This window comes from Panulirus ornatus, chromosome 49, assembly GCF_036320965.1.
Source record: "Panulirus ornatus isolate Po-2019 chromosome 49, ASM3632096v1, whole genome shotgun sequence".
In the NCBI taxonomy this organism is placed as follows: domain Eukaryota; kingdom Metazoa; phylum Arthropoda; class Malacostraca; order Decapoda; family Palinuridae; genus Panulirus; species Panulirus ornatus.
This window is the reverse complement of record NC_092272.1, coordinates 5,235,643-5,249,713: the sequence shown is the minus strand read 5'-3', so window position 1 is coordinate 5,249,713 and position 14,071 is coordinate 5,235,643. Positions and strand designations below refer to the sequence as shown.

The window sequence follows — 14,071 nt, the reverse complement described above, 5'->3', positions numbered from 1 at the left end:
CTTAAACTAACAAGGACAATTAGGTATAAAAAAGAAAGATTATACTTTGATGGCAATTCAAGGTTTTTGGGGTTTCCCCCAGAATGTGTGTATCAGGAATCACTTGACATTATGTGTAGGTTGCTAACATTTGTTTCATTATCTTGAAAAACGTTTGGGATAAACCATGAAAAGGTCTGTGGGGCCTGGATGTGGACAGAGAGCTGTGGTTTCGGTGCATTACACATGACAGCTAGAGACTGAGTGTGAACGAATGTGGCCTTTTTTGTCTGTTTTCCTGGCGCTAACTCGCTGAAGCAGGGGGTAGTGATGCAGTTTCCTGTGGGATGGGATAGTGACAGGAATGGATGAAGGCAAACATGAATATGTACATGTGTATATATATATGTATATGTCTCTGTATGTGTATGTATATGTATGTATATGTGTATGATATGTTGATACATATATGTATGTATATGTATGTATGTATATATTCTGGGAGCAATGAAGAATGTGTGGAAGGAGAGAACGTTATCTCAGAGAACAAAAATGGGTATGTTTGAAGGAATAGTAGTTCCAACAGTACTATATGGTTGCAAGGCATGAGCCATAGTTGGGGTTGTATGGAGGAGGTGCCAATAACACCTCTCCGTTACAGTTTTACCTGTCTGGCCTATATAAATGTATTTACGTACCTTGCATTTGACAGTGTATACACTCCCAATTGTTGCATGATTTGGCTTAGTATTTATTAAGGTCTTACTGATGGTGTTATTTATTTATATCCATAAAGCTTCAGAAGAAAAATGAGGTCTGTCATTATCAATAAAATGAAAACTGGAGTCCACCAGTTATGGAAACTCCTTTTTTGTTGTGGCCACCTTGAGGGAAGTTACCGGAGGAAATGGGCATCATAGATATAGATAGATCAATAGATATGAAGTAGATAGATAGATAGGATAATATTATCTCTGCTTTGCCCCATTACTTAGTTTGACTGCCAAGAAAAATGAGGTCTGTCACTATCAACAAAATGAAAACTGGAGTTCACCAGTTATGGAGACTCTTTTTTATTGTGGCTGCTTCCTTGAGGGAAGTTACCGGAGGAAATGGGCATCATAGATATAGATACATCAGTAGATATGAAGTAGATAGATTGGACAGTGTAATCTATGCTTTGACCCATTACTTGGTTTGACTGCCACGCTTGCTATGTCTCACAGAAAATTAAGGTCGAGAAAGTCAAGAGATTGAAAATAATGAAATCATGGCTGTTTTTCCTATAAGATAAGATTATTGTAACAGTGACTTACAAAAATATTCATGTGAAAGAATATCTGGATGAAATTTTGGCATACTGGTTGTACAATGATATAGAGTACTTCATGGTGCCAGGTTCTTAAAGTAGGAAAATTATTTTTGTCTTGAGCAGGCTTGCTATTCATGCTTAATTTTACCACATTAATTGCTTTCTCTCTATTGCAGATCCTTATGCAGTAGTGAGCTTTTGTAATGGTACTCAGCAGACAGAAAAGCAGTCAGCAACCCTTTGCCCAACATGGGACCAAACACTGATATTTGATGATGTTGAATTGATGGGGCCTTTAGCAAAAACACTGTTTCAGGCCCCAGATATTGTAATTGAGGTGTTTGACTGGGATGCCAGGGTAAGTTCTACAGGGACAACACTGTGAATTTCTTACTAGGGGACAGCACTGTTAATTTCAAAGATTGCTGAAAGAGTTTTAGAATACTACGGGATGAATTCAAGGGAGCTACAGAGGAAGGTCTAGGGGACTAAATTTGAGTTCTGGAGGACTTTTGGTTAAGTTATAAAAGGACTGCTAGATAAATTATGCTGGAGCCACAGAGAAATTTCAAAATTGGTGGGTGTGTATCAGAAGCCAAACAAGGTTGACCCTGAGAAACAGTATAACAGTAGACTGTACGATACATGTAGATAACATTAGATTGAAAAAGTATAAAATGCTTCTCATTGATTTTTGCAGTTCACTGATTATTTGTTTTACAAGGAAAAACTAATGATGAAGTCAAATTCATTTAAAAAGTGAGAATACCGAAAATGATGAATGAAAATGCACCAGGTTTTTGCACTTGGATCAGTGAGGCTTTGTAAAATATTATATTCACTGTTCAGTCATAAAAGTCTTCTTATTATGAAAAGTCATATTACCTGTTCTGTGTTATGCAGGGTGCACCAGAGTTCTTGGGACGTGTATTCTGTTCTCCATCACCAGTGGAATCATTAGAGAGCTACCAGCCTCCACCCCTGCAGTGGTACCAGTTAGCCAGGGGTGATGACAAGCAGGGTAGGACACTTAAGTGTATCAGTTTTATTTTATTGATGCTGCATATTTTGGTGATAGTCGTGTCACTCAGCAGTTGTATGTGTTTTTGGATGACATCAACTTTGTTATTTCAGTGCTTGTTATGGTTAATGATTTGTGAAGAGTTTGAAAATAAGTTTCACTGTTTAGATTATCTTATATGATATATCAGAAAACTGAAAGATATTGAGATGGAAATGATAGAGAAAGAACTAAATTTTATCAAGAGTAAGCTGCCCATTTAAGGAGAAAAAGTAGAGATGTGAGAGTCAGTTTTTCATTTGTTCAGTCACAGAAAATTTCATGTATGTTGATATATCTATTTCACATGTAAAATGTATTTCTGTCACCAAAGATTCTTCATTAACATCAGGTGAACTTTTGGCATCCTTTGAGCTATTGTCAAAGGATAGGGAGGACCTCCCTATACTGCCTCCTACACGTGGTGACCTCTATATGGTGCCCTTTGGTGTGAGGCCCCTTCTACAGCGCACCAGGGTTGAGGTCAGTCTGTTGTTTTTTGTCCCTCTTTTCTAATACTGAGTAAACCAGTACTTAGTTTTTGAATAAGTTCCCCATTGTTCTTTTCAGTCACTGGTCATGGCACACAGCCTTACAGGAAGTATTTGCAGAAAATTAAGAGCAACTCCCTCAGAACTTAAAAAGTATTCTAATTTTGTATGGCACTTGAATTTGTGGTATAGCCCTACACTGACATCATTGGATGACTATCAAAAATAGGTAAAAGGTAGGATGCTCAAGAGTATTTGAGAAGATTCTAATGGTGATAATACCTCTCTTTGATTTGCATATTTGTAAATTCATGTCTAGGAAATCAACTGGGAAATATGGCATCATGGAATTTATAAACAGAATTCACGACTTCATTATTACCTACAGTACCTTTGTCACTGGATAACAGATGCTGTCAGTGTACAAAAGGTCATTTGTGTGTTGTTTTTCAGAAGAGATTGAGGATGTAAATTAACAAAATTCAGTGTGTGTAAAATCTTTTATGTGCTATTCAGAAGAAATTGATGAATGTACATGAACAAAATTCTTTATTGTGCGACTTGTAGAAAAAAGCATATAAACTTATACAATAAGTTGTTGATAAAGTGGAAACACTCAAAGAGCAGATGAATGAAGTCACTTTTGTTTGGCAAAAGCTACAATCTGGTAAATCCAGCTTCTGTAACATCTTTCTCTCCCTCTGTTACTGGTACTATGCTGGGGTATAAGCATCATTTGTAACTTTTTTAACCCTTCCAACATTTCCCACAGGTGTGATGTATGGAGAAAATACAAACCATCTTTGAGTATCTCTTCTCTTCTCTCAGGTTCTGTGTTGGGGTGTGAGGAATATGTCCACCTTTGAATTACAATCTGTTACACGACCATCCATTGAGTTTGAGTGTGGTGGTGAGAGGATTACCTCCCCTGTTATGGCTAATCTCCGCTTGAACCCCAATTTTGATAAGCCTCATCTGGTATTTGATGTTGTGAGTATCCTTTAAAAATTATTGTATGGGTACATTACAGATTAGGTGTGCCGAAGTGATTTGCATGATATAGCTTGCAATATACCTCAGTATAGATAGATTGGATATAAATTGGGCTATGGAACACTATTCAAGGTACACTCATGCCATGTCATGATCAGGTTTAAAATTCAAAAGTTAGATAAGCATTTTGAATGTATTAGTATATTTAGGTTACAGTACAATTCCTGGGGATAGGGGAGAAAGAATACTTTTCCCATATATTCCCTGCTTGTCATAGAAGGCAACTAAAAGGGGAGGGAGCGGGAGGCTGGAAATCCTCCCCTCTCATTTTTAATTTTCTAAAAGAAGGAACAGAGAAGGGGGCCAAGAGAGGATATTCCCTCAAAAGCTCAGTCCTCCAGTCTTAATGCTATCTCGTTAATGCGGGAAATGACGACTAGTGTAAAAGAAAAAGGTTACAGTACAATACTAAGGTGCAGATCACTTAAGTATTCTCCCTATATACTAATCCTCATTTCAGAATGAAGTAGTGTGTTTTAACTGTTCCTTAGATATTACCCTGTGCTTATCATTGATCTGCTTTCCTTACTGTCATGGAGATGAGGACGTGAGAAAAGAACATTCTGATTCTGATTCTGATTCACAAAGGGAAGACACGTGGGATAGCTAATTAGTGCACTCAGTTTAATAATCTAATGAAATTTCAACAGCTAATCATAGTTGGGCAGTCAGATTTGCTGTGAACATTTTATTTGATAGTTTCAATTAACTCTTTTGCTTATATAGAAATGTAATATTACTGTTAGTGAGAGTCACAGTATTCACTTTATGAGAAGAAAGACATGCTACTCCTTTGATAGAATTAAAAGAACTTATAATCTCAGACTGAGTAAATAAAAACATATTTGCACTTAAAAAACTATAAAATTTACTGTAGATGCACCATTGATATATAATGACTGCATTTAAACAGGGATATCTCATTTTATGTGAATTATGTAAAACATACCCTATTTGCAGGAACTTCCCAAAGAGGAGCTGTACATGCCACCTTTGACACTACGAGTTGTAGATCATCGTGCTTTTGGCAGTAAACCTGTAGTGGCCACAGCTGTAGTGACTGACTTGCACCAGTACACAATTGAGCCTAGAGCTACCAGGTGTGTTCCAGGATCTCTCTTAAGAGCAATAGGGTAGACAAGGTGTAAGGATCTCGATCAAGGGCAGTACCTAAGAGGGAAAGGAGATCTTTTAGTGGGGGTTGAAGGGAATGGTGTTAGTTCCAAATTAGAAAGTGGAGAGAAGAGTGGGTGATTACACGATTGTGGTTGTGATGAATAGATTATGATGGAATAAATGAAGATGGAGATGTGTTGTTAGGAGAAAATACTTCTGATATTTTGGTGAAGTCTTTAATCATGAGTATGGTTTTTTCACTCATTGTAGTACTTGTTGAGGAATATATAGCATAACCGAAATACTTAATGTTCTGAACTGGTTAGTCTGATGGTATGATGAAGATAATGAATAGTGGGAAAGAGAACCGTGGAAAAAGAAGTTGATATGTCATTACCCATGCTCTCATGTGGACAGAACATGGTTTTATTTGTTCTTATTTTAGCGCCTTAATTCATTAAGGGATGATGTTAGTAAATTACAGCCTGATAAAAGTCTTACAATGAGTTTCCCATAGCCATGCATTGTTGAGGTCAACAAGCCAGAGTTCAGGATAAATGGATCATTTACAATTATAGGAAAGAGGGATTTTTTTCAATATGACATGAATTGGAAGATATGCAATTAAAGGCAACAAACACTGTAATTGTGGCCATTTATTTACAGCAGCAAATAGAAAGCTATGAAAGATTTTCAGTCTGACAACTAAAGGGCTGAGACTTTGAAAAAGAGAAAGAGAACTAGGAACAGAGGGGGAAATTCATAAGATATCTGTTTGAGAAATTAAATAAAAACACATAACCACAGATTTTACTGTTATTGTATCATAAACACATCTGGTGTATTTTTGCATGATTACATACATTATTTTTCTCCCAGTTACAGCACCACAGATTATGATAAAATTCTATAAATGATTTTCCCTGTCTTCAGGAGGAAACGTAAGGGCAAGAAAACTACTCTCACCCTCAGGTATACCTTGTCAACCATTTTTCAAGGGTTCCCTTACTCGTAGCAGTTAGGTTGAGGATCCTTTCTACTATTCATGAAAGCTTTATTAATTTTACTGAAGTGATGTCTAATTTTTCTTGTAATTCTGAACATTTTCTTCATATAAAAACCCTCATTTCAAAACTGAAGAACTTGCTGAAATTCTCACTGGTGGTTATATTCTTGATATTCTTTCCTTCATACCTAATGCATACAATTCTTTTCATTTGCTTCTGTTAGGATATAGCTTTTATGCATCTTGTACTGTCAGTGCCTGTATAATCTTAAATTATTTACTTGCACAAATAATATATGATTTTTTTGCTTGTAATAATTCTTTAATTGGTGATGGGGCTTTAGATCTAAGACCTGTATCACTGTCTGCCTTGTTTCTATTAAGATTGATATCTGTGTAGCTTGAAGCATTAAGTTTCTTACCTAATCTGTACACTTTAGTTTTGTAGTTGTAGATTATAGTATGAAGACTTTCTTTTAGCTTGTAGTAATTGATAAGACATTATACTGCTCTTAATTCTTATTTTGTGTTGCATTAGAGGCTGATTTAAGTTTATCATATTATTTAGCAGTAAGTTGCAGCACTGTACTTATTATTTTGGCACTTGACTACCAGATAATAATTTAAAAAGTGTTTTCTATTATTTTTCATTACTTTTTGATAATGATAAATGAACACATGAGACTTACTTCCTCCTGTAGTGGGACTAGAAAATGTTAGGCAATTCCAGAAGAGAATTTGATAGGTCACTAGATGTCACCAACATTCTCCCACTAGCAAGAAAAAAATCACATCCTCAGTCAATTGTATATAATGTCATTAAAAGATGTATATTACACAGCTTCCAATCTCTCTTCTCAAGTAAAACGCAAACTCATGAAAATTTAGTTAGTTTTAGAATAGAGCTACAGTTACTGAAGTTCTTTTCTTTCTTTCATACACTGTCACCCTTTCCCATATGAGAAAGGTATTGTTAAGAACATATGACTGAGTCTTAGAGGAAAAATCCTCTTTGGTTCCTTGCTCTGTTCCTCCTTTTGGAAAGTATTACAGGAGAGGAGGATTTCCAGCCCCTGTAAGGGGTTTGGGGATGAAGTCTCTATGAAATTGGCCAACCACTTTTTATCACTGCAGAGTAGGTCAAGAGAAAGGTGCAAGAGGTGAAAAAGAGGGCATATGAGAGTTGGGATGAGAGAGTATCATTAAATTTTAGGGAGATGTTGTGAAAGAAGGTAAATAAAGTGCGTAAGACAAGAGAACAAATAGGAACATCGGTGAAGGGGGCTAATGGGGAGGTGATAACAAGTAGGGTGATGGGAGAAGGAGATAGAGTGAGTATCTTGAAGGTTTGTTGAATGTGTTAGATGATAGAGTGGCAGATATAGGGTGTTTTGGTCAAGGTGGTGTGCGAAGTGAGAGGGTTATGGAGAATGATTTGGTAAAGATAAGAGGTAGTAAAAGCTTTGCAGAAGATGAAAACCAGTATATATTCCCTCAAAGGCCCAGTCCTCTGTTCTTAACGCTACCTCGCTATCGCGGGAAATAGCGAATAGTATGAAAAAAAAAAAAAAAATATATATATATATATATATATATTGCACCTACAAACACTCAACACCTTCAATGTGAAACAAAGATCCTCCCAATATAGTTCAACCTCAACAGCCTTGGCACTTAATTCTCTGCAACAGGACAAGACCCCCTCCCACCCAAGCCACTCGATACCTAACCACCAACCCCCAAGTATACATAAAATGCTTATACCTGTTTCACACTTCACTTACCTCCACTTACAGATCCCTCCACCACCAGTAAATATAACTCTGACAAAATATATGCACAGTAAAGTAACCTGACAAGCGCTAAACAACTGCCTTCCAATCCAGTCTTAAACTCCATTCCGCCAGATGAACATCTGTCAGAAACCACACTTTCCAGACAAACATGAGTCACTCTTTCCCACATTACAAACACCATTTCAGCATTTCCCAAGACTCTCCATGCCCACAATGCAGCTACCATAAAGAAGAGACTGAACACTTACTACTCAGTTGCCATACACTTTCAGCACAAAGTTGCACACTCAACATGACATCACTTTATGACCTGTAGTCTTGACTGATGGCCTTGGCAAGCTTCCTGGCTCTTGCAAGGGCCCCATAAGGTTAGATGGGACTTCAAGGGTAGGAAGTTAAGGTAAAGTGTATAATTTTTTCATACTTGACTGCTTATTCCTGCATTAGCAAGGTGGTGCCAGGAACAGACAAAGAAAGGTCACATCCACTCACATCGATTCTCTAGCTGTCATGTGTAATGCGCATAAATAATGCATGAACATTAAATTGTATGTAATTTTTCAGCTACCATAAAAAAGATAAATCATTTGATATGGATATTGATGCTGGGGTAACTGAAAATAAAATGATGAATACTAGATGAGCAAATATATGTCTCCTACAGATCCCAGTTCTTGTTGTTTCTATGGTGATCATGATTCAATTTTTTTTTTGTTGGTGTGCACTACACATCTGTGAATTAATACAGTATTTTCTTTACTGAAGAGTTACATTCTAATTCTCTACCTTCAGAGACAGTTTGCTAATGATGTCATTGCCGAGCTTAGAAGGCAAGATCACAAAGGACAAGGTTGGTGGGTCATATCTACTCAGTTCTGAGTTTGTGGTTTGTCATAATGACTGATAAACATTTTGCATCATGTATGTGGTAAAATGCTTTTGATTTGTTCATTGTTTATTGGTGAACTTTTATGTTTTTTGTGTCTTGTTTGCTTTTGTCATTTGATACACCTAATGTCTCATAATGATTCATAATCATTTTCACCATAAACTGAGTTGTTGATGATGATATATGCTCCCTAATGTTTTTTGATGTATGATATTTATCTTTTCACTGGATAGATGAACATGTAAAGATCTCATGAGAAGTGATATGTTCAGCAAAGAAATTTGAAACTGGGCCACTATTTTCTGTAATACTAATGTTGCAGTAAAATGATATATGATAATTGATTATACTAGAAAAAAGTTTGTTGATTATAATTTTATTTAGTTTTTTCATTAAACTCATTTGAATAAATATTTCAATAAAGAATTTTGCACACTGAATTTTTCAAACTATGAACATCATGCAGCATTTCATGAAACATATAACCACACACACACACACACACACACACACACATATATATATATATATATATATATATATATATATATATATATATATGAAAGGCGTGCAAGGAATAGAGTGAATTGGAACGATGTGGTATACCGGGGTTGACGTGCTGTCAGTGGATTGAACCAGGGCATGTGAAGCATCTGGGGTAAACCATGGAAAGTTTTGTGGGGGAGCTGTGGTTTCGGTGCATTATACATGACAGCTAGAGACTGAGTATGAGCGAATGTGGCCTTTGTTGTCTTTTCCTAGCGCTACTTCGTGCACATGCAGGGGGAGGGGGTTGTCATTTCATGTTTGTTGGGGTGGCAACAGGAATGAACAAGGGCAGACAGTATGAATTATGTACATGTTTACATATGTATATGTCTGTGTGTGTATGTATATGTATACATTGAGATGTATAGGTATGCATATGTGCGTGTGTGGACATGTATGTGGGTGGGCTGGGCCATTCTTTCGTCTGTTTCCTTGCGCTACCTCGCTAATGCAGGAGACAGCGACAAAGTATGATATTAAAAGAATATATTTATATTTAATTATTATACTTTGTTGCTGTCTCCCGCATTAGCGAGGTAGTGCAAGGAAACAGACGAAAGGGTCCTAGTGTTATCCCAGTTACATCTGTAGTTCCAAGGTTGTGCTACACTCAGTAGCAGGGACAGGATGGGTTCCTTTGAAGTGAGTTCTTTGATGAGACTTTACTGTTTTTTGTCAACTTACAGTGACACAGCCTTTCCAAAGTTGACTTTTCACTTATAGTACAATCTCAAGCAGGTACAGTATTAAGATAAATATTTTTCCTAGGACAGAAAGTGGGTACTTATATCATGTATCCAATGTCGATGAAAGAGCTCTGGCTTGTGGCAGGATATCTTTATAAAGGGTCCTGCAGCCCAAGGCTGTGCTACTTCTAGTAGCAGGGAAATGTAGACTCCTTTGGAGTAAGAAGTTCTCTGACAAGACTGTACTCCCAATGATACAGCCTTGCCAGGAGTGTCTTTTTAGTCATGGTGTAACTTCAGGTAGGCAGGGCTCAGTAACACCTAAACATATATGTATATTTATGGGTGGTTCTGGACTCTGCCTGCAGAAGTTTACACCACAGAATAAAAGTCAACTTTAATGAGGCTAGATCACTGGGAGTACAGTCTCGTTAAAAAGCTTCTAACTTCAAAGCACCCCATCCTGTCCCTGCTGATAAGTGTAGCACAGCTTTGGACCTGGAGGAGCTCTTTGGTAAGGTATCCTGATGTAACAGCATTGCTGGACTCTGCCTGCTTTTGGGTACACCACAAGTGAAAAGTCACCTTCAGTGAGCTGTATCATTGTCTCTTGACAATAGGGATTACAATCATGTTGAAGAACTCACTCAAGCAGGCTTGAAGCTGCAGGAGTCATATGAAAGGGGGCTTGGGTATGGGGCAGGGATGTGTGATATCACCATGGCTGCTTTAAGCATTTATGGATGGGATGGTGAAGGAGGTAAATGCAAGGATCTTGGAGAGGGGCAAGCCTGCAGTCTGTAAGGGATAAGGCGGACTTAGGAAGTATGTCAGTTGTTGTTTGCTGATGACACAGCACTGGTGGTAGATTCAAGTGCAGAAGTTGGTGTCTGATATTGGAAGAGTGTGCAAAAGGAGGAAGTTGAGATTAACTGTAAATAAAAGTTAGGTTATTAGGTTTAGCAGTGCAGATGGAGAGGTTAGTTGGGGTTGAGTTTGAATGGAGGAAAGTTGGGGATGTGGAGTGTTTTACATACCTGGAAGTGGACATGGTAATGAATGGAACCATGAAAGTGGAAGTGAGGCATAGGGTGGGGGAGGGGGCAAAGGTCCTGGGAGTGCTTAAAAGAGAGAACATTTATACACACACACACACACACACACACACACACACACACACACACACACACACAAACACACACAGAAGCCACAGAAATGTTGATTAAAACATGATTTCCCAAGTTTGCCATCTAATTCTTAGGGTAGAAAGCTTAGGGAGCTATATTGTTGACTAACTTTGCAAAATAGAGCATGGTGGCCTACATCTAACTAACAGATTCTCCCTCAGGAAACGCACGCCTACCTACGCCCAACCCTCAGTCACGCCCAGGCAGCCAGGGAGGTTAGTTCCCCTGCCTATAGCTTGGGGATTATGAGGATACTTTTTGGAGCATGTGATAGTGTACACCTTCCTCCTCCTTATTCTCTCTTCTCTCTGAATGTTATGCATTATCCGTACCTTTAAGCAGAATCTCATCATTGCTACTCTCATCTCTCATAATGCTGTATTCCTAATCAGGGTGAAATCAGTCAGTAATCAATAAGAAATTACTAATAGAACATCATATATACAGTAGAAAGTCTTTCAGCATATTAGGAATAGAAAAGACACTGTTAGGAATATGAAAAATGGAATGGAGCTAAAAGAACTCATGTGCTATCTAAAGTCATTTCTTACTTAATTTGTAAGTACAGATCAAACCTAGATTATCATTATTTTTGAGATAGTTGAATACTGTGAAATAGCTCAAGCCTTTTGAGTGAGAATACATTTGTAGCTTAGTCACTTGCATTTTTTCCTTCTGACTTATATCTTCTTTTCATTATCTTTTTTTTTCACTTCCACAATTATTTAATGCATCTTCTAATTGTTACATTTTATCACTTGCATAATAGGTCATATCTTTTAGTGTATATTTCATAGTTTCTTCAAGAAATATTATATAATTCTATTTCTTTTTTTCCTTTTGGCTTTCTGTTTTTCATTCAAAACCTGTTCCCTTCCTCTTGGCTTTGATGAAGATTTCTGTGTTTCCCAAATCTCTCTTTCTCAAAGTTATTTTTCATATGTCTCTTTCTCCATTATATCTTCATGTATCTCTACTCTGTCTGTATCGCTAACACTGTTTCTCTCTCTGGGAACTTTCCTCTATGGGATAGCCATGGCAAAAAATACCTGGCTGCCTTATCCACATAAATCTCCCTAGTATGCTTAATCCATATTACATCTTCTTTGTTCCTTTTCCTGATATACTTCCTCACCTTCCCCTCCCAGATAATGCTTGTCATTCTCTCACTTCTATATTTATTCCTCATCATACCTCCTCTCCACATTATTAGTCCACTTCAGAGAATTTCTCTTAACCCATTCCTATCTTTTGACACAGGCACTCCCCAGATAGCTCATATCAACAGCCTGAGTCCTAGAATTATATGTCATACCATGTCTGTTTTGCACCCATTGGTGTCCCTTTTTATATTCAGTCTAGTTACCCTTCTTTCCTGTAATTCCTGATCTAGCATTTTGTATGCATGTTTGATATTGTATGTTGCATAGTGTATTATGATCAAGAATTAGATAGTTTTCCCTTGATTTACACCTATTTTTAATTCTAATTATGTACTGCAATTTTTTTTGCAAGTCTTTACACATTCCCTTCATGATGAGGAGGTACAACAAAAATACATATCCTTAGAGGATTATTTTTCAAAATGAAAAAACAGGTGGGAAGGTTTTCCAGTTCCCTTCACCAGTCCCTTTTAGTCATCTCTTATGACACAGAAAAGGTACTTGGATAGTATTGTTTTTCCCATATCCTAGGCATGATAAAAGAGGCAAACAATGAAAGAAAGTAGAATGAATGAGAGAGCTACCATCAAATTTTATTATGTTTTTGCAAAATTTCATGATGTATCAACAGAAGTACCTTGTTATAGGATATCACTTTAGTTGTGCTAATAGGTGTGTGCCAGGTTTTGTGTTTATTTTGTAAATCATCTAACTTTCAAACTTTGAAAGCTTTACAACATTTGTTTTCAGTCATTCAAGCTTAACTTTCAACAGTGAATTCAAGTATGATATTCAACTTTGAATGCTGCATTCATTGTTATAATAGTCATATCATCTTTTCCAATTTGGTACTTATTTCTATACATTTTCATACTTTATTATTATCAGAAAGCAACTCATTCAAAATAGTTAATGGCATATGTGTTAAAAGGAAATAGAATAAACTGTTGTGTTGTAAGCATAGGTCATAAAGTGTGATGTGTTTTTAGATTGCACCACCAGAAGTATATTATTTGTTAATGTTGTCAAGTGTTTTTTTCTTTTTTTTTTTTGCTTTTATGTTATAAACTGTTGTGTTCTTTTGTTTGTCTATTTCAGTAGCATTAGCTTTTTTATATTTCTTTATGTTCTTTTTTGCTCTGCTTCCTCCTCGTTATGTCAGTACAGCATTAACTCTAAAGTACTATTAAGTATACACCATAAGTTTGATTTTTTTATTGATATTCATAACATAGTATTTGATAATCTAATTGTTGCAAAAAGTTTAGGATTATAGTTTATCATTTCTATAAATTATGCATATCAAAGCTAAATGATTATCAAGGTAATTAATGATGATATAAGATGATATGAAATATTTATTAACACTAAGATGTTGATACATTTACTGTAGTAGGTATTTTACTTTAATTGTGCAAAGTTCCTTAATGAAAGCATCTCTGACTATTCTCCTTGTGAACTCTATTGTGTCTCTATGCATAACACCCCATTGCTACTGTCACAGTTCTCTCAGCCAATAGTACTATACTTACAGTCCAATGTTTTCATGCTAGTGGGCCCAGTATAATCCTGGGGCTCCCATAGTATGCATCTGCTTTTCTGTCCTGTTTCCATCTATATAGTTCAGAAATGTAGGATACTGTTACTGTCCTCCAGCAGATTACATCATCTCAGACCATCAGGTTTCCTGTTATCTGACTTTTTCAAGTAGGTAACCCACTACAACTCTGATGCTTTCACAGTATATCAGTTCATTTTCCCACTACACTGATACTCTTTTACCT

General features: G+C 36.7%; 1 protein-coding gene across 1 annotated transcript in view; it reads left to right on the top strand.

The window, feature by feature from the left end:
* LOC139764353 (myoferlin-like) overlaps positions 1 to 14,071 on the top strand; it is a 70,659-nt gene that overhangs the window by 40,425 nt on the left and 16,163 nt on the right. Inside the window, 8 exon segments of the mRNA XM_071690881.1 lie at positions 1,468 to 1,649; positions 2,195 to 2,312; positions 2,704 to 2,834; positions 3,671 to 3,832; positions 4,856 to 4,995; positions 5,945 to 5,983; positions 8,606 to 8,663; positions 11,286 to 11,339. Of these exon segments, the coding sequence (XP_071546982.1) occupies positions 1,468 to 1,649; positions 2,195 to 2,312; positions 2,704 to 2,834; positions 3,671 to 3,832; positions 4,856 to 4,995; positions 5,945 to 5,983; positions 8,606 to 8,663; positions 11,286 to 11,339 (884 nt within the window).